The sequence below is a fragment of the Lingula anatina genome, chromosome 5 (assembly GCF_051362555.1).
Source record: "Lingula anatina isolate TDL-2025a chromosome 5, LinAna3.0, whole genome shotgun sequence".
Taxonomy (NCBI): Eukaryota; Metazoa; Brachiopoda; class Lingulata; order Lingulida; family Lingulidae; genus Lingula; species Lingula anatina.
The window spans coordinates 19,229,231-19,250,466 of NC_141771.1; the positions used below are offsets into that span (position 1 = coordinate 19,229,231).

Below are 21,236 nucleotides of genomic sequence, written 5' to 3' on the forward strand. Positions count from 1 at the left end.
CGTCAACTGGTTCCGGACTCCACCGGAGAGTCCGGACCTCAACCCAATAGAACTGATGTGGGCTGAGATGAAATATCACATTCGGCACCGAGCGAAGCCAAAGACGAAAGAACAGCTGGCGGACGGGATACGGGAATTTTGGCGCACTGTAGACCAAGGTAAGTGCGTCAAATACATTGATCATATTCAAAAGGTTTTGCCCGAAGTGATACGTCGTGAGGGTAGAGCTTCGGGCTATTAATGTAATTAGATAAATTATAAAGTTTGAAAGTAAGGCTTTTGTAAATATGTATATAACTATTTATGATTTCCGAATTGTTTAAATATTTTGTTTGTTCATATTAAAAATTTTTCAATGTAAATATTTTGTAAATATGTTTTGAATAATTTTGTATATTTTGTTAAATTGTTTTAAATAATTTTGTATATTTTGTAAATATGTTTTGAAAGTTTTTTTGTTGTTTGTATTGTGTTTGATGTATTGCGCTGTTTTGTGTTTGATGTATGTGTATTTGCCTGTTTTGCCGTAACGTAGGTAGTTTAGCTGTAACGTAGGTATGGGTAATCTCACAATATCTTTTTAATGATAAAGGTAATGTGACATTACCGAACCCATTAACACTTAATCATCCAATGCGGTGTGTCAGAAGGCTTGTAACACAACCGTAAGGTGAGCGGCACATTTCAAAAATTCATACTTTACCACCGTTTGCAGTGGACTTTTTTCATTTTAACTTCACGAATCCTTTATTGGGATTAGAGCTTAAATGTCGCTTGTGTTATTAAACAGGCAATGCAAGGGCTTGCAACCTGAGGGGTCCCTCTGATCTACTATGCACATGTTTCGTTCCGCCTTTTAACAGTTTATACTGTAGATAGGTAGGCGTAATCAGCAAAAGAGAGAGAGAGAGATCGTAAATTTTGTCAATGAAGCTCACATACAACTCGGAACATGTCCCCCTTATTTACAACGCTTAAATATGTTCACCTTGGCTAAGTCCTGTATACTATGTGCACCTTATTCAAAATCTTCATTTAAGGTTCGTCTCAACACGATAATCGTGTCTTAATGTCTCCTGTACATCATCGTATACCAAGGCAATTCATTAAGAACAATTTAAATTTAAAAAGATCTGTAAAGTTCTGAAATCGTTCCTGTTTCATCACGTTTCTGATGTGATGAATATAGAGACCGTAGCGACCATGTCAAGTAGAAACACTGCATTAAACAGGGGGCACATCAGCTCCAAAAAAGATTTAAATTATTAGAAATTAAATCATTATATTAAGTGTTGAATGTGGTGGTGTGTTGACAACCTTTAACGATATTAATATAACCAGCATAGCTTATGGCCACGCAACAATGCAGTTACTAAGATTTATATAGGTATCAATTTTGCTGTCTACAACATGACGTGTGAGCTGCTAAAAATCAATGGATACGCTCTAAAAGACACCTTGTCAACATTTCTGTAAATTGCATGCTAACCCCTTTCCAATGTTCGGGGCTATAACATCTACGATAACGAATAAGTCCAAAGTACATTAGTGTTATGAAATCACTATTAACAATAAGGGTCCACAAAAAAAAAAAAAAACGATGTTGATAAATCCATTTTAGAATCCACCGAAAATAATCACCGCATCAAATTCATGAAGCCCAGTCCCCGGTTTTAAGAAGGGAGCAAGCATCAATCCAAGAGAACACGGTGGGGATGTGGGCATTCAGCCTAAAGCACAGTGCAATACCGCGATGTTAAAAGGCGTTCATTAAGTCGGATTATAGCGCGCATCAATTAACACCCTGCCGCGCTTGGCGAGGACGAACTCCGGTCTCCAAGGATCACCCGTACAAAAATTTACATATGCGCTCCTCCCCCTGTGCGCTTAGGCCCTGTATGAGTCCACGTCGCTATTGTTTGCTACCCGCACAGGCTTTTGTCGTTTATCAAAACAACCCATTGTCTCTCAGGGGGCGTGAGTACAGAGTTAATACGTACATAGTGTATACGCATACGGATTGTCGCGCGAATTATGAGCACAACCAGTACTTCATCTAATGCAAATCTTGACCAGTAGAACTAAGACATGTTTTTATTCTCAAAGAGACTTAAAACTCAGCATTTATTGGGATCAGAGAAATCTTACTTAAAAATCATTAACTGCATTTAAAAGTCTGAAGCCTACTGGTGCAATTGCTGTGTAAATCGGAAAAAAAAAGAACTTGCTGCATGGGTGGGATCCACATAATACATTTTGTTTTTTCTATTATGTCTTTCATGTTATACAATTTTATGTCATATTTAATGTTATGCAATATATATTATAAAGAAAATACATGTCAAATGGATGAGATCCTTTGTGTATTTGTTACTAGTTATTTGTGTTTTATTATAATAACCTTATTTATCTATTGTAATTAAACATGAACATACTGGAATATAAAAGCAAAAGTGTAGTTATCAATAATTCAGCCATTTGGAAGGGTATGTGAATGAGTGTTTATGTGTGTAACTGAGTATAGTTAAATGTTTGTTCAATGTATAGTTCATTTCTTAAGTTTAATAGAAGGCATTTAAAAACAAATTTAATTTAAAAATTGGAGATAAATTTGAATCAGAAATCAAATGTTGGTGTATTTCATTTATTGTACATAAAAGTCAAGTGCTGGCTTCTTACCCCACATTTCAAATGCCTTAAAGCAAGAATCATTATATTATGTTTTTTAAAACTTTTTAATTAAAAGATTCCCACTGGATATATTTGTTACCCTTGAAAGCCACTAATTTATTTCTCTGAGATACATGAAATGTCCATATTTTTTAGCATGATCTGTGAAGCACCTCATTCCTGTGACTTGTAAATGCAACTTTTTATTCTTTGTCCTTCATGAGATGAAGTATTTTACCTGGTGATTCATGATTTTCAGGATTTTTAACAGCATTGTCAGTGAGATATGCATTAAGTTTTGCATACTGTGATTTTTAAATTGACTTTATTTCCCGTCAACTGTGATCACCCCTCCCCAATGCTACCCTCAATTAAGAAATGAAAGAAAAACAAAACACATTTGATTACACAAAATTAATATTTCATTGTAAAATTAAGAGAATAACATTTGAAATTTTAAACTGGCTGCTACAGAAGCAATAGTAGTTCTGCAATGATGACCCTAAAAAATGAGAAGATGAAAATATTAAAATATAATTCAGTTTAAATGTATTATCTTAAAATGTTGACAGTAACTCTCCAACCAGCAGCTTCTGGCTGCTATCATATAATTATGTACAGGTTTTACCAGCTGTTTGACATAGTGTACCTCTTAAAAACTGAAAGTTTACTTAGTTATGATGCCATCAAAACAAGGAAACAAACAAAAGAACTTCCTTGTGACTGTATAATGAATCTGTTCTTTTTTAAAATGCTGTCAAATTTCTAAATATTGGGAGTGATTAGATTTATTTAATAACAACAACAAAAATAACAACAACAATAATAATAACCATTTATGTTCTTGATCTTTGTCTGAAGCAAGACGTGAAAAGACTTTTTAAATCCTCTCCACCTAGATGGGCGACTGTCCTTGGGAGCTAAAATATATGACTCAATATTAACTTACTAATATGCAATAATACATAACCTTCAATACGTAGTGCACCACATAATTTCATGCATGCAACTGTACTGAAAATCCTTTACAATTATTTAGGATAAACAAATTGGGCAAGTAAAACTTGAATAAAGCCCATAATGTGTTTACACATCAAATAGGCAGTGTAAGTGTGTGAGTGTGTGTGTGTGCGTGTGTGTGCATGCACAATCACATTCCGTCAGTGTAATAAATAAATCCCTATTCTATTGATCCTGCTATCTTACCTCTCTCTTTCATGTCCTCTGTCAGGGTTGTTGTGTCATTGATACTGACTGAAGAAAGACAAAAAAACAAATTAAACATCCCATACATGTGTGCACAACAAAGATTCAATACATTACTGAACATAGTCAAAGATACATTGAAAGATTTAGATAACTGAACAGTGAATTTTAACTCAGTGTTTGTGTGAGTCTCCACCCTAAAGTCCATCTGTGTGTGTTTACACTTCTTTAATTTTGTTAAATGAGTTCCTGTTAATTGACCTTACTGTCTTACCTTTTTCTTTGATGCCCTCAGCATCTGGCACAGTCGATGTGTCTTTGATATCAGCTAAAGAAAAAATTACATCAATTAAAAACTTTACATTCCATATTTGTGCAATAGGATTCAGCATTACAAAGACACATTCAAAGACTTAATTAGCTTTAAGAATAAATAAATTATCTTCTTAAGCTAAAGACCAGACTTTGTTTGAGGAACATGCTTGCAGTGTGTAATGAAGGTGTGTGAATGTGTGTTTGTTAGTGTATGTGTGTGTGCACACGTTTCATAAGTATATTAAAAGTCAATTTTACTGAAATCCCTGTCTTACCTAGCTTCTCAATACTTAGGGTCTTAATACTACTGCTTCATTGTTCTCTTCTTTGGTATCACCTGAAAGAATAGAATTGAATTGAATTTTAAAGATAACATTATGTGTGTTCAATCTTTACACAGCAAAAGCATTAATTTTTAAGAAGATAAATATAATTTTAATAATTATAATTTTAATATAATTTTATAAATATATACAATTACTAATAAATCAAATACTTAAACATGCCAGACTTTAAATTTTCTTTTTCAATTTCAAAGAAAATCATTTTTACCTTAGATCATTACTTTTGTAAAAAGATATAATACTTACATTTTGTGGCTTTATGAATTTTCATTCTATTTTTGAGCCCTTTGGCAGGAGAAACTCTGCCCTTAGAGACGGGACACCCATGCTGGTGATCCTTGACATGTTAATGCCACGCTGGGTGTCCCAGCCTCCAAGGGCAGTTCCCCTGCCCACCACTTTTGCTTTCAACAGGTTTTCTCTCAAAATTAGTCTGACAGTGGCTTTGGCTGTTCAAAAAAGTAAAATAGAAAGAAATCCTATCAATATATCTTTTTGATAATTTCACTACAGGCATCCAAATTGACCACTTAATTAAAGTAAATAAAGTATGGGATATCTTACTTTCATATTACAAAGAAATTAATTAGTTGTTTTAGGCCCACTGTAATGTAATGCCAGCCCATTTATCAAAAACATACAGTCAAACAAACAAACAAACACACAACTTACAAGCACACTGTTCTTTTTTGTTTATTTCAATCTCCATATCAGATGTCATCTGCAATTAGTATAATTTAATAAATGAAATTTTAGTTAAACAAGATACAAATAATAGATTTCTGTATCTTCATTTGATAGTTTTTGTATAAAAAAAAAACATTTGTACCATTACAAGAATGATCATCAAAACGTTAATTGTGTGACAAGAAATTTTCAAGAATTTCGTTTAGAATGTTAAATAATCATTAAGAAATCATGAACAACACTGTAAAAAGGCGGTATGTGGGCTTACTTTAAACTTGATACAGGATTTCAGTTTGGAATAAAAAATAAAACTTACCAGCGACTGTGTAGACATTGTCTCTTTGCTTTGTTTACAAAACAATAAATAAGAATAATTATTGTATAAAGAAATTTCATTGGACAGCTCCTGTATTGTTTCCTTAACTTTTAACCAATCAGATTGAAGCTCTCGGCCTTGTGTCTTTCTGATAAATTACAAATCACAATATACATCAATGTCTGCACCCTGGTAATATCTATTGCAGTGCCAGAACCTTTTCCCTCCTCGCACAAGTTCCTTAGAAAGCAGGCGTTGAACCTGTTGCTGATACTGGCCGCAGTCCATTACAAATCCAGAGTCTCACCTCTTGCACAGCGCCATCTATACTAAACAATATTTATATGGCGAATGCGAAGGGTGTTGCTTAAAAGCCGAGATTTTCATCAAACATTCTGTACACTGGATGTTACCTTCCATCAGGACACTTACCTTCGATGGTTCTGTTATAGATCCTAATGGCAAACTTAATCGGTGAGTTCAGGATGAGACATCTGAAGTGAAGAACACATACGGTATCGACTGTGTCAGTTGTTCACTGTTCACATCACGATGCAATGTGCTTGTGAAGGTTTTACAATTGTGCATCAGAATGTTGACGCTGCAGTTTAAAAGTGCTTTTGGAAAACTGACAAGACTGCACATCGTCAGCTTTTTGAAGTTTTGCCACTCTCTTTACATCTGTAGATGCTCAATGGCTTATGAAGGTGAGATAATTAACTGGAGAACTGACGTATCTTTTAATATATAAGAAGACCTTGTTCCTCTTCAGCCTTGACTTACAACAACACTTTATTTTGTAAGTTTTATATATTTATTTCTTCACAGTTAATATGATGTACACATGTAGTAAACCTACTAAAATTACTCTAATATTCTGGATCTTAAGGAAAAAGCCTCAGATCACTGACTTTTTTGTCATTTTCAATCATTCATCTGACCACAATGTATGTATACTATAGGACTCCTGGAGGCACAGGACTATACTGCCACAATGGAGCACAATGACTCCAGACTTCTACACTGTCCTAGGAGGAACAGGACTATACTGCCACAATGGAACACAATGACTCCAGACTTCTACACTGTACTAGGAGGCACAGGACTATACTGCCACAATGGAACACAATGACTCCAGACTTCTACACTGTACTAGGAGGCACAGGACTATACTGCCACAATGGAACACAATGACTCCAGACTACTTCACTGTACTAGGAGGCACAGGACTATATTGCCACAATGGAACACAATGACTCCAGACTTCTACACTGTACTAGGAGGCACAGGACTATACTGCCACAATGGAACACAATGACTCCAGACTACTACACTGTACTAGGAGGCAGAGGACTATACTGCTTGCGTAGAGAATGTGAAGACAGACATTTCAGCCAGTGAACAAAATGTTCTCAGCAAAAGAACAGCCAAAATCACCAGATTTAAGGAGATCTCAAAGAGTAAGGAAAATCCCTGAAAGATTCAAGGATTTTGTGTTATAAAAGTGTTTAGTTAGCTACCAAGTGGTAAAGACTTGACTTAGAGAGTGATGTTCTGGCAACCTCTCCTCTCTTGTATAGGACTAAATTTTTATCTCTTTCTCAAAGTAATTCAAACTGTACATGTGACAGTGAACACTAAGATCACAAAATACAGTAAATGACTTCAATCATTTTTTTTTAGAGACATTGATTTGTAAGAACAGCACTTAAAGTTTCATGTTTGTATTAAAAAAATGAGAGAAAGACAATAACACTGCTACAATTTAAGTGATTTTATTCAAGAATCAGTAACCAGTGGATCAGTGACTGCTTATGTTTCTCATTTTCAAAGACTGTTACATGTAAATCACGAAGACTTTTGTGAGAGACTGTCAGACACTGCACATATATTATTATTATTTTCAGTTTACTTTTCAACCCCAGGTAAAAGTAATTCAAGGTGGGGAAGGATGTAATGTAGTAGTTTGACTTTATGCGTGTGTTACATCTTATATGTAGATCTTACGTCATCAGTTTTACACATGATGAGTTAGTATAAATGGAATAAAGAGCACATGGTCTCTTAAAACACCGGCTACTCTAGTCACTTTATTATAACTACTACACTGTACTAGGAGACACATGACTATACTGCCACAATGTAACACAATGACTCCAGACTACTACACTGCACTAGGAGACACATGACTATACTGCCACAATGGAACACAATGACTCCAGACTACTACACTGTACTAGGAGACACAGGACTATACTGCCACAATGGAACACAATGACTCCAGACTACTACACTGTACTAGGAGACACAGGACTTATTACCACAATGGAACTCAATGACTCCAGACTACTACACTGCACTGGGGGGCACAGGACTATGCTGCCACAATAGAACGCAATGACTCCAGAATAATTTCCAATATGGTTATATAAGAGCATGCATTGCATATATTAAATGTTTCTACACAGATCACATTGTTTTCTGAATCTTTACAGCCTTTCAGCAAGTTTTTCGTCTTTTATAATGTAATACCTGATATTTAGGTGAATTTGTGCTGCTACTGATGTGAGACTTTTTATTTAAATCCCTTGGGCATTTTATTGCTTTGTCAAAGAAACTGAAAACCAGTTTTAAGACACTAAAAAATTAAGAAGATTGTTTTAAAGATGTTTTTTTATCATCTTCCAGCCAGAAGGATGGCCAAGTCCATCAGAGTGAACAGAGGAAACAGTCAACAGGTAAATTAAATATGTGGATCTATCGTAAATGAAAACTTATGGACAAAAAATAAAAAAGTAAAATTATCAAATCATATTTGAATCTACATGTATTCAAATTCTTAATTTTGTTTACGATTTGTTTTTGTCAATTCGTACTCTTCTAATGATCAATTTCCCGTAAACCTGACACTAAGAAAAAGACAGACATCTGATCAGTTCTTTCAGTTATATTGTTCTTGTTCCAGAGTACCCTTACCATGAAAAAGCAGGCAGTGAAAGACAGCACCAAGAGCAGCAGTATGTCTTATCCATGTGTACAATACATGATATTTGGCAAGAGTAAGGACATTGTCAAATATTGTGATAACAACAACCCCTTCCAGAAACCCATTGTTAGGAGTAATCTGCATCTGACATTGGTAGTAAGGAGAAGTCTTGTATGAGTATATATTGTTTTCCAGATGACAGTTATAGGTAATATGTTTTGGTTTATTCTCCCTCTTCTGATGATGAATTTCTAATAAACTTGACACTTAAAAAATAACATAGATAGCTGATCAGTTTATCACAGATTTTTATTGTTGTTAAGCATCATTTGTTCAAATTTCAGAAATATTGGCCAATATTTGACAAAATGATTAATGTTTAACTATTCTAAGCCATTAAATTTGCCAGTCTTTTAGAGGTAATTTTCAGTTTTCCCAAACATATTGTCCAAAAAAAAAAAAACACTTTTGGTTAAACATAGTCACCTGATCAGCATCTCACAGATTTAAATTGCTGTTAAGCATCATTTGTACAAATATCAGAAATATTGGACCGGATTTTACTAAATTATTAACGTTAAACTATTTTAAGTCATTGAATTTGCCAGTCTTTTCAATGTAATTTTCAGTTCTTTCAGTTATATTGTTCTTTTTCCAGAGTACCCTTACAATGAAGAAGCAGGCAGTGAAATACAGCACGAAGAGCAGCACTATGTCTTATCCATGTGACAATACATGATATTTGGAAAGATTTAGGACATTGTCAAATATTGTGATAACAACAACCGCTTCCAGAATCCCATTGTTACAGTAAGGATTAATCTTCATCTGCCATTGGTAGTAAGGAGAAGTCTTCTATGGGTATATATTGTTTTCTAGATGACAATTATAGGTAATTTGCAACCTCTTACACAAACAACCTCAAATCATCACATTTGCTGTTTTCTTTCAGAGAAAATAATACATTGCAATATTGAAATATTTGTTTGATTTATTCTCACTCTTCTGATGATCAATTTCCCATTAACTTTACCATTAGAAAAGGACACAGACAACTGATCAGCTTATCACAGATTTTTATTGTTGTTAAGCATCATTTGTACAAATTTCAGAAATATTGGAACATTTTTGACAAAATTATTAGCGTTTAACTATTTTAAGTCTTACGATTTCCCAGTCTCTTCAATATAATTTTTAATTTTCCTAAATATATTGTCCTAAAAAACACTTTTCATTAGATTCAGTCAACTGACCAGGTTATTACAGATTTTTATTGTTGTTAAGCATCATTTGCTCAAATTTCAGAAATATTAGAACATTTTTGACAAAATTATTAATGTTTAACTATTTTAAGGCCTGCGATTTGCCAGTCTTTTCAATGCAATTTTTAGTTTTCCCAAATATATTGTCCCAAAAAACGCTTTTCATTTGTCACAGTCAACTGATCAGCTGATCACTGATTTTTATTATTGTTCAGCATCATTTGTACAAATTTCAGAAATATTGGACCAGATTTTACAAAATTATTAACGTTTAACTATTTTTAAGTCATGGAATTTTGCACTGTTAATTTTCAGTGTAATATTCAGTTTTCTCAAATATATCATCCGAAGACAATACTTTTCATTAGACATAGTCAACTGATCAGCTTATCACAGATTTTTATTGATGTTAATTATCATTTCTTTAAATTTCATAAACATTGGACAAGATTTGACAAAATTATTAATGTTTAACTATTTTAAGGCCTGCAATTTGCCAGTCTCTTCAATGTAATTTTCAGTTTTCCCAAATGTATTGTCCAAAAAAACACTTTTCATTAAACATAGTCAACTGATCAGCTTCTCTCAGATTTTAATTGTTGTTAAATATTATTTGTACAAATTTCATAAACATTAGACAAGATTTGACAAAATTATTAATGTTTAACTATTTTAAGGCCTGCGATTTGCCAGTCTTTTCAATGTAATTTTCAGTTTTCCCAAATATTTTGTCAAAAAAAAAAAAAAAAAAAAACACTTTTCATTAGTCACAGTCAACTAATCAGCTTATCACAGATTTTTATTGATGTTAATTATCATTTGTTCAAATTTCATAAACATTGGACAAGATTTGACAAAATTATTAATGTTTAACTATTATAAGGCCTGCAATTTGCCAGTCTCTTCAATGTAATTTTTAGTTTTCCCAAATATATTGTCCCAAAAAACACTTTTCATTTGTCACAGTCAACTGATCAGCTTATCACAGATTTTTATTGATGTTAATTATCATTTGTTCCTATTTCATAAACATTGGACAAGATTTGACAAAATTATTAATGTTTTACTATTATAAGGCCTGCGATTTGCCAGTCTTTTCAATGCAATTTTTAGTTTTCCCAAATATATTGTCCCAAAAAGCACTTTTCATTTGTCACAGTCAACTGATCAGCTGATCACAGATTTTTATTGTTGTTAAGCATCATTTGTTCAAAGTTCAGAAATATTGGTCTAGATTTGACAAAATTATTAATGTTTAACTATTTTAAATCATTGAATTTGCCAGTCTTTTCAATGTAATTTTCAGTTCTTTCAGTTATATTGTTCTTTTTCCAGAGTACCCTTACCATGAAAAAGCAGGCAGTGAAAGACAACACCAAGAGCAGCACTATGTCTTATCCATGTGACAATACATGATATTTGGCAAGATTTAGGACATTATCAAATATTGTGATAACAACAACCGCTTCCAGAATCCCATTGTTACAGTAAGGATTTATCTGCATCTGGCATTGGTAGTAAGGAGAAGTCTTGTATGGGTATATATTGTTTTCCAGATGACAGTTATAGGTATGGGTATATATTGTTTTCCAGATGACAGTTATAGGTAATTTGCAACTTCTTACACAAACAACCTCAAATCATCAACAACCTCAATCACATTTGCTGTTTTCTTTCAGAGTAAATAATACGTTGCAATATAGAAATGTTTGTTTTGGTTAATTCTCACTCTTGTGATGATCAATTTCCAGTAAACTTGACACTTAAAAAAAGACACAGACAACTGATCAGTTTTTCCCAGGTTTTTATTGTTGTTAAGCATCATTTGTACAGATTTCAGAAACATTGGACAATTTTCTTTAAAATTATTAACATTTAACTATTTTAAGTTGTGGAATTTTTGCATTGTTAATTTTCAGTGTAATATTCAGTTTTCTCAAATATATCATCCAAAGACAAGACTTTTCATTAGATACAGACAACTGATCAGCTTATCACAGATTTTTATTGTTGTTAAGCATCATTTGTACAAATTTTAGAAATATTGGACAAGATTAGACAAAATTATTAATGTTTAACTATTTTAAGTCATTGAATTTGCCAGTCTTTTCAATGTAATTTTCAGTATATATTGTCCCCAAAAACAATTTTCATTAAACATAGACAACTGATCAGCTTATCACAGATTTTTATTATTGTTAAGCATCATTGTTACAAATATCAGAAATATTCTACTAGATTTGACAAAATTATTAACGTTTAACAATTTTAAGGGCTGCGATTTGCCAGTTTTTTCAATTTAGTTTTCAGTTTTCCCAAATATATTGTCCTAAAAAACACTTTTCATTAGACATAGTCAACTGATTAGCTTATCACTGATTTTTATTGTTGTTAAGCATCATTTGTATGAATATCAGAAATATTGGACAAGATTTGACAAAATTATTAACATTTAACTATTTTAAGTCACTGAATTTGCCATTCTTTTCAATGTAATTTTCAGTTCTTTCAGTTATATTGATCTTGTTCCAGAGTACCCTTACAATGAAAAAGCAGGCAGTAAAAGACAGTACCAAGAGTAGCAATATGTCTTATCCATGTGACAATACATGATATTTGGTAAGATTTAGGACATTGTCAAATATTGTGATAACAACAACCCCTTCCCGAAAACCATTGTAAAGAGTAATCTGCATCTGGCATTGGTAGTAAGGAGAAGTCTTGTATGGGTATATATTGTTTTCCAGATGACAGTAATAGGTAATTTGCAACCTCTTACAGAAACAACCTCAAATCATCACATTTGCTGTTTTCTTTCAGAGAAAATAATACATTGCAATATTGAAATATTTGTTTGATTTATTCTCACTCTTCTGATGATCAATTTCCCATTAACTTTACCATTAGAAAAGAACACAGACAACTGATCAGCTTATCACAGATTTTTATTGTTGTTAAGCATCATTTGTACAAATTTCAGAAATATTGGAACATTTTTGACAAAATTATTAGCGTTTAACTATTTAAGTCTTACGATTTCCCAGTCTCTTCAATATAATTTTTAATTTTCCTAAATATATTGTCCTAAAAAACACTTTTCATTAGATTCAGTCAACTGACTAGGTTATTACAGATTTTTATTGTTGTTAAGCATCATTTGCTCAAATTTCAGAAATATTAGAACATTTTTGACAAAATTATTAATGTTTAACTATTTTAAGGCCTGCGATTTGCCAGTCTTTTCAATGCAATTTTTAGTTTTCCCAAATATATTGTCCCAAAAAACACTTTTCATTTGTCACAGTCAACTGATCAGCTGATCACAGATTTTTATTGTTGTTCAGCATCATTTGTACAAATTTCAGAAATATTGGACCAGATTTTACAAAATTATTAACGTTTAACTATTTTTAAGTCATGGAATTTTGCACTGTTAATTTTCAGTGTAATATTCAGTTTTCTCAAATATATCATCCGAAGACAATACTTTTCATTAGACATAGTCAACTGATCAGCTTATCACAGATTTTTATTGATGTTAATTATCATTTCTTTAAAGATCATAAACATTGGACAAGATTTGACAAAATTATTAATGTTTAACTATTTTAAGGCCTGCAATTTGCCAGTCTCTTCAATGTAATTTTCAGTTTCCCAAATATATTGTCCAAATAAACACTTTTCATTAAACATAGTCAACTGATCAGCTTCTCTCAGATTTTAATTGTTGTTAAATATTATTTGTACAAATTTCATAAACATTAGACAAGATTTGACAAAATTATTAATGTTTAACTATTTTAAGGCCTGCGATTTGCCAGTCTTTTCAATGTAATTTTCAGTTTTCCCAAATATTTTGTCAAAAAAAAAAAAAAAAAAAAAAACACTTTTCATTAGTCACAGTCAACTAATCAGCTTATCACAGATTTTTATTGATGTTAATTATCATTTGTTCAAATTTCATAAACATTGGACAAGATTTAACAAAATTATTAATGTTTAACTATTTTAAGGCCTGCGATTTGCCAGTTTTTTCAATGCAATTTTCAGTTTTCCCAAATATATCCCCAAAAAAGCTTTTCTTTAGTCACAGTCAACTGATTAGCTTATCACAGATTTTCATTCTTGTTAATAACCATTTGTTTAAATTTCAGAAATAATGAACAAGATTTAACAAAATTATTAATGTTTAACTATTTAAAGGCCTGAGATTTGTCAGTCTTTTCAATGTAATTTTCAGTGTTCCAAAATATATTTTCACAAAAAACACTATTCAGTAGATATAGTCAATTGATCAGCTTATCACATATTTTTATTGTTGTTAAGCATCATTTGTACAAATTTCAGAAATGTTAGACAAGATTTGACAAAATTATTAACGTATAACTATTTTAAGTCCTGCAATTTCCCCGTCTTTCCAATGTAATTTTTAGTTTTCCCGAATATGTATTGTCCTAAAAAACACTTTTCAGTAGATACAGTCAACTGATCAGATTATCACAGGTTTTTAATGTTGTTGAGCATCATTTGTACAAATTTCAAAAATATTGGACAAGATTTGACAAAATTAATAACGTTTAACTATTTTAAGTCCTGCGATTTCCCAGTCTTTTCAATGTAATTTTTAGTTTTCCCAAATATATTGTCCTTAAAAACACTTTTCAGTACATACAGTCAACTGATCAGCTTATCACAGATTTTTAATGTTGTTGAGCATCATTTGTACAAATTTGAGAAATATTGGGCAAGATTTTACAAAATTATTAACGTTTAACTATTTTAAAGCCTGTGATTTCCTAGTCTTTTCTATGTAATTTTTTAGTTTTCCCAAATATATTGTCCTAAAAACACTATTCATTAGACACAGTCAACTGATCAGCTTATCACAGATTTTTATTGTTGTTAAGCATCATTTGTACAAATTTCAGAAATATTGGACTACATTTGACAAAATTATTAACATTTAACTATTTTAAGTCACTGAACTTCCTTTCTTTTCAATGTAATTTTCAGTTCTTTCAGTTATATTGTTCTTTTTCCAGAGTACCCTTACCATGAAAAAGCAGGCAGTGAAAGACAGCACCAAGAGCAGCACTATGTCTTATCCATGTGTACAATACATGATATTTGGCAAGATTTAGGACATTGTCAAATAATGTGATAACAACAACCCCTCCCAGAAACCCATTGTAAGGAGTAATCTGCATCTGGCATTGGTAGTAAGGAGAAGTCTTGTATGGGTATATATTGTTTCCAGATGACAGTTATAGGTAATTTGCAACCTCTTAAACAAATAACCTCAAATCATGACATTTGCTGTTTTCTTTTAGAGTAAATAATACATTGCAATATTGAAATATGTTTTGGTTAATTCTCACTCCTCTGATGATCAATTTCCCATAAACTTGACACTTAAAAGAAGACAGACAACTGATCAGCTTATCCCAGATTTTTATTGTTGTTAAGCATCATTTGTACAGATTTCAGAAACATTGGACAATTTTTTTTTTTAAATTATTAACGTTTAACTATTTTAAGTCATGGAATTTTGCATTGTTAATTTTCAGTATAATATTCAGTTTTCTAAAAAAAATATTATCCGAAGACAAGACTTTTCATTAGTCACAGTCAAATGATCAGCTTATCCCAGATTTTTATTGTTGTTATGCATCATTTGTACAAGTTTCAGAAATATTGGACTAGATTTCACAAAATTATTAACGTTTAACTTTTTTACGGCCTGGGATTTCCCAGTCTTTTCAATATAATTTTCAGTTTTACCAAATATATTGCTTCAAAAAAATCTTTTCATTAGTCAAAGTCAATGGATAAGTTTACCATAGTTTTTTATCTTTGTTAAGCATCATTTGTACAAATTTCATAAATATTGATGAAGATTTGACAAAATTATATATTATATTTGTATTTTGGTTCGTTTGCAAAGTCGTCTTTAGAAAATTCGTACATTTTTTCAAGTACATACACCATTAAAAGCTCTTTTACTATTTAAAATTCTCCCTTTGAATGACTTAGTATTTTAGGCTGGTTTATTATAATCATCAAAAATATTTGCAAAAAATACATCTTAATTTTAGATTAACTTTTTGGATCGAAAAGTACCATAGATCACAGCGATTGTCCCAAGAGAGGATTGAAGATTAATCCAGCGAACTTTGTAAGTATATTTTTTGGACTTCATTTGAAAAAAAAATACATCTGTCTTTTTTAGAAACCACTTTATTTTCCTATTAAATATAATTTTCAATGGAAATTGGTCCAGAATAACATAGTTAAAACAAGTTTTGTCTTCCTTTAAATTTCTGTATACTGTCCTTCTTAAATTAACAATAAAATTTTGAAATGCAGCTGTGGTGAGATTTGACACAAATGATTTTTTAAGATATTTAAGAAATAAGTGATTTTATAGTTCTTTAAAGTGCTATATATCAATAATTTTATGTGCCACTTTGAATAAATGGAAATTTGTTGAATCAGTTTTTATAATATTTCAGGTGGTCCTACAGAGTGGACAAGAAGCAGAAGCAGGCAGGACCTGCCTAGAAGGGATGGACCTTGTTTTATTTTTTATTTGGTTAGTAAAGTACAATATATGACTGCAATATCATGTTTGTTGTTGATAAACAGATTTAAGAATATTTCTGTTCAGTGACAGAACAGTCACTGAACAATTTCAAAAAAAGATAATTGTTACTGTTCTTACATGCCATTTACAATTTAAAGATATTTGCATATGACTTCAAGTGTAACTCAAAACCTGTCTTTGAAGAATTAATTTAATTTAATGATAGATTCAATTTAATTGTCTATTGTATTTTTCAGCTGAGGAGACAGTAAAACCCACACCAAGTCAGACATGTCCTTGCAAGAATGGTGTCAAATGTAAGCCAGATCCAGAAACTGGTGTGTTTGTGCTTGAATAGTAAGTATCTGGGTTAGAAAAACAATTATGATAAAGAAATTGAAAATGTTGTTGTAATTGAGACGAAAACGTGATTTGTGTCAGTAATCAAAAAGCACAGCAAACACATGACGATTTTAATAGGAAGAGGAAATATAGTTGGTGCCAAGCTGATGATTTTACAAATCAAAAATACATTCATGGAGTTTGTGGAGATGAAGAAAACCAGGGTTTGCTGTTGTATACTGGCTGTTTATCTTGTGAAATCTACCCAAGTTTATGAATTGATATAATTAAAGAAAAATGCAGCATGGCTTGCCTACATCTGAAATGGTGGAGTGATGTTTTTGTTTTTATTTTATTTAAAGTCAATATTTTTGTCACTCTGTATTTAAATAAATTTGATCAAATTTCAGACTATTATGGGGAATACTGTGAAAAGGAGCCTTCAGCATTCACTGGAGCTGATGCAAGTTCATGTAAGTTAATACTACACCATAGAATCTTTTTCAAGATCCTTTTTGAGGTTAAATTTGAAAAACTGTAATTGCTTTTGAATTAAAATTTCATTTTGTTGATTATGTCTGGTATTCATATCATATCTCAAGTAATGAAGCAATTAAAAGTAACAGTTAATTCATCAAAGGGTTACCTGGATGTGGGAGATGGTTTGTTTGCCCCACTTTACCTAGAGATATACTCTGATTAGACTTTTTATAAAATTTTCTGTATTTATATTTCTGAAAATTTCTCTACTTGTACTCCATGAATATCATTTGTTAAATAAGATTAATATTTGCTATCCCCGTAATATTTGCCATCACACTAAGAAATATTCATACAATGGATGAAAAGATTTGAACTTTTTATTCTGTACTTAATATTTGTATATATTAAATATATATTCTTCGGGGGGGGGGGGGGGGGGGGGGGGGGGGATAGTCCTGATACTGTCTACATCTTAATCTATAATGATATCAAACAATTCCCCTGCATATTGAAATAGTTGTTGCTATGATTTCAGTAAGAACAAGGCCCTGCATTCCAGTGGTGGGGGCGAGTTCAGACTGGGGCACCTGCAGGAACGGTGGCTTTCCATGGAAAAAATGTTGTGGCCATCAGCATGCCAGACTTTGTATATGACAGCTCTGTGGCACAGAATGGGGTAAACATAGTCACTTATTGTATAGAAATGTGATTAGTAAAAGATTTAAGGGTTCAAAAGGCAAAAGACAGAAGATTCAGAACTTTGAAGTATTCAGTATTTTGCATGTATAGTAGAAAAGCATATCTATAGCTTGGTCTTTTTTTTCAAATTGCCAGTAAAAACATTTTGCATTAATGCTTCGTTAACTGGAAATTTTCTTTTTATTCATTGGTTTAATGTGCTCATCTTTTTTCTCATAGGATGCAATGGTACCAGAATACAACAAAATGGAGAATTTTGAAGACTGCAACAAACCGACCAATTTCTACCACTCAATGTATGACAGTATAACAGGATTAGAACCTGCTAAACCACCTTATAAAAGGACATGACCAGCTACACTCACTCCAATGGGGTACCAGACAACCAGTCATCAGAGATCACAGTCCATATACTAGTACCACAAAAAGAACTCTGTCCTTCAGTAACGGAAAACCATTATGACACTAATGTTTAAGTCATTAATGCAGATTTGTGAAACCAAAGATTTTTTGAGCATGAAATTCTTGATGATCATTCCACAGATGAGGCAAGGATCAGGAGAAAATCCAAAATAGCACTTTGCAGTTTGTTTTAATACATTATCATAGAAATACATCTGTGTTGGCTTCCTTGGTGTACTCAACATTCCAAGAACTTTTGTTTTGGTTCAGAAAAAGGATAGAAGACAAAAGTATATTTTACAGTATACAAGACATGTTGATGCTTTTCCAAACTGGCTTTAAACTGTGTGTCATTGTGTAATGTAACCTCAGTTAAACAAGAACAATAATAATGATGATAATAATTATGTAGCAGAAAGTCCATGCTGGTTTAGGTTTTCATTTTTGTTATTAGGTCTTGGGTAATACCGGTAATATATCATATAACCTTTGCCCAACAAAACGGGTGCTGTTCAATGATAAGTTAAAGTGTAATGTTAGATTTTCTATTCATCGATCAAGAAAAAGTACTGAGTAATCAACAAGAGTTGTGGATTTCATAACAGCTTTACACTGCCTAAGTTTCTCCCTCTTCTGTATCTACAGTAGGAAAATGGTGTGATAGACGAATCTCAAGCTGGATTTCGCAAGGGGTATTCGACAACAGATAATATCTTTAGCCTTCGAGCAGTCATCCAAACATATTTGTCAAGACAAAGGTCGGCTTTATGTTTTCTATTTTTTACATAGATTTTTTAAAAGCTTATGATAATTGTGTCCATGAACAACTCTGGAAAAGCTTGCGACGTAAAGGAATTCCAGACAACAGTAATCTACTATAAGTTTTTAAAACGATGTATAACCAACTCAAATCGTGTATAAAAACAAAATTGTCTTACTCCATTGTTCCCATGCGAAATTGGAACCAAACAAGGATGTGTGAGCTCTACGATCATCTTCTCTCTATTTGTGAATCATTTGGTCGAATACATGAAACTTAAATGTGGTAATGGAATCTTTATTACTGCAGACTTTACAGAATTGCATGCCTTAATGATTGCGGATGACGTCTCAACTATCGCGGAAACTGTTATTAAGCTACAAAGACAAATTAATTCAGTGAGTGATTTTTGAAATTTTTGAAACTAAATCTAGACAAATCCAAGATAATGGTATTCAGGAGAGGCGGCGTATTAAAAATGTGAAAATGGACATGTAAAGGAAATAGAATTGAGGTCGTATCCAGTTATAAATATTAAGATTCTTATTCACTCCTCGATTAGCTTGGTCTGGAACGCAGGGACACTTGTCACTACAAGCGATAAAGGCATCTAACGCAATATTCCCCTGTCAAAAATATTTTGGATATTTTGATTATCAAGAAGCCTTGAAACTGTTCGATGCAAATGTGAAACCGATTTTAATATATGCAGCAGAAATATTGGGATTTCAACAGTGCGCAAAAGATGAACAAATTTATGTTCCGTTTTTGCAAAAGAGTGGCCTGCTTAAATCAAAATGTGACAAATGTTCTAGCATTAAGCGGTAAACTCCCTCTTTATGTGTCATATATGACTAAATGTATTAAATACTGGGTCAAACTGTTAACCATGCCATCAGAGAGGTAGGGCCTACCCCAAGTAATGTTATATTATGTTACGCCCTTTAGACACTGAAGGAAGGTCATCCTGGGCAACTTGCATTAAAAACGTATTATTTCATTATGGTTTTGGATACGCCTGGATAGCGAACGATATCGGGGATGCAGAGACGTTCTTAAGTTTATTTAGAACTAGGACTCTGTGCTCTTTGGTGGAAGCAAAACTTCGCCCGTGAGTAAACCCGTTTGTCTTCACGCAGGAAGCAACTCTGCAATTTTGAACTTTTAGATAATCAGAGTAAATTTTATTTTTTTTTAAATATTGATAAAAAGATTTATTTTACAACCAAAACCTGCTGCAGATTTTTAGCATTAAGAAGAAATTTTATCTATAAATAAATTTAAATGTTCATTTCAGATATTTGTTACATCCCCGTCACACTTGAGGCGGAATGAGCAAGAATGCCGTCGGAAAGACAATTCTTTGTGCGTTCCTGGATATTCGAAGAGAATTCTAAAAATTCCGAGTGCATTCCAAATATTTCTACCCATTCTTGTGACCAGCCCGAATGTTTTGCTCATGTTAAAAACTTTCGAAGTGCATTTCAAGTGGAAAATTATCGAATGCCATTTGAATAGTATTGTAACTGCACTATGACTGCATTCTAAATATTCTCACGGCATTCTGACAGCATTCGAAACATTCTGATCACATTCGAGGGAGAACCGAAATGGCAAGACACTTCAAATACTGCTAGAATGAGCCGAAATGCAACTCGAATGCATCTCCATCCTATTTCAGCCAGCAATCGAACTCCACTTGTACGGCATTCGAAGTGTATTCTTAATATTCTGACTGCATTCTGACAGCATTATTGATATTCCTAGTTTTCCTACTACATCCAAACTGCATCTGAGAGCTAATACAGCTGAAATGTGCACAAATCATTCCAGGCGGATTCAAGCGCATTCTGAGTAGTCCAACGGCATTCTTACAAGAATTTAGGTCAATTTGAAATTTCTTCTCGAATGTAGTTACGAATTTTAAAATTTAGTCATTCTGGCTGGTTCTGCTTGATTCCTGCTAATTCCGAATAAGTGTGACGGGGCCTTAAGTCTCATAGTTCTATATAAAACTTCCCTGTTATGATGTTTTTGTTATGTAGGCCTATCTCTCTATATATATGGGTGAGACATTAAGAAAATATCTTGGAAAAATATCTTGCTTAGGTGCTGAAGGTCCTTAAGTTTGAAAATGTGATGAAACGGGACATATTTCTGAGAAAGACACGCAATGATCGA

General features: G+C 32.5%; 1 protein-coding gene and 2 long non-coding RNA genes across 11 annotated transcripts in view; 2 read left to right on the forward strand and 1 right to left on the reverse strand.

Moving 5' to 3' along the window:
• LOC147761801 (uncharacterized) overlaps window positions 1-5,186 on the reverse strand; it is a 130,906-nt gene extending 125,720 nt beyond the window's left edge. Inside the window, exons 1-6 of one of the 2 annotated variants that reach the window (XR_015334703.1) lie at window positions 4,782-5,186; window positions 4,467-4,528; window positions 4,151-4,204; window positions 3,877-3,924; window positions 3,504-3,590; window positions 2,674-3,172 (exon numbers count right to left, since the gene is read on the reverse strand). This is a non-coding gene — a long non-coding RNA (uncharacterized LOC147761801). Of the gene's footprint in view, window positions 1-2,673; window positions 3,173-3,503; window positions 3,591-3,876; window positions 3,925-4,150; window positions 4,205-4,466; window positions 4,529-4,781 lie in introns of those variants that run through there. The other variant, XR_015334704.1, reaches the window with a different exon arrangement.
• A 362-nt stretch (window positions 5,187-5,548) lies between these two features.
• On the forward strand, window positions 5,549-8,726 carry LOC147761808 (uncharacterized). 8 transcript variants are annotated; one of them, XM_087013726.1, is made up of 5 exons: window positions 5,673-6,097; window positions 6,175-6,245; window positions 6,501-6,998; window positions 8,227-8,276; window positions 8,504-8,726. In XM_087013726.1, the coding sequence occupies exons 4-5, from the start codon at window positions 8,235-8,237 to the stop codon at window positions 8,699-8,701; spliced, it is 240 nt and encodes a 79-aa protein (XP_086869852.1). In that variant the 5' UTR covers window positions 5,673-6,097; window positions 6,175-6,245; window positions 6,501-6,998; window positions 8,227-8,234; the 3' UTR covers window positions 8,702-8,726. The 8 variants fall into 8 exon arrangements, 7 of the variants coding, with proteins under 7 accessions (XP_086869849.1, XP_086869850.1, XP_086869847.1 ...); XM_087013724.1 differs by lacking the exon at window positions 6,501-6,998 and having other exon boundaries at window positions 5,555-6,097; XM_087013727.1 differs by lacking the exon at window positions 6,175-6,245 and having other exon boundaries at window positions 5,591-6,012.
• An 8,991-nt stretch (window positions 8,727-17,717) lies between these two features.
• On the forward strand, window positions 17,718-19,021 carry LOC147761809 (uncharacterized). The gene is made up of 2 exons (XR_015334705.1): window positions 17,718-17,870; window positions 18,113-19,021. It is a non-coding gene; the product is annotated as an uncharacterized LOC147761809 (long non-coding RNA).
• Window positions 19,022-21,236: the final 2,215 nt, after the last annotated feature.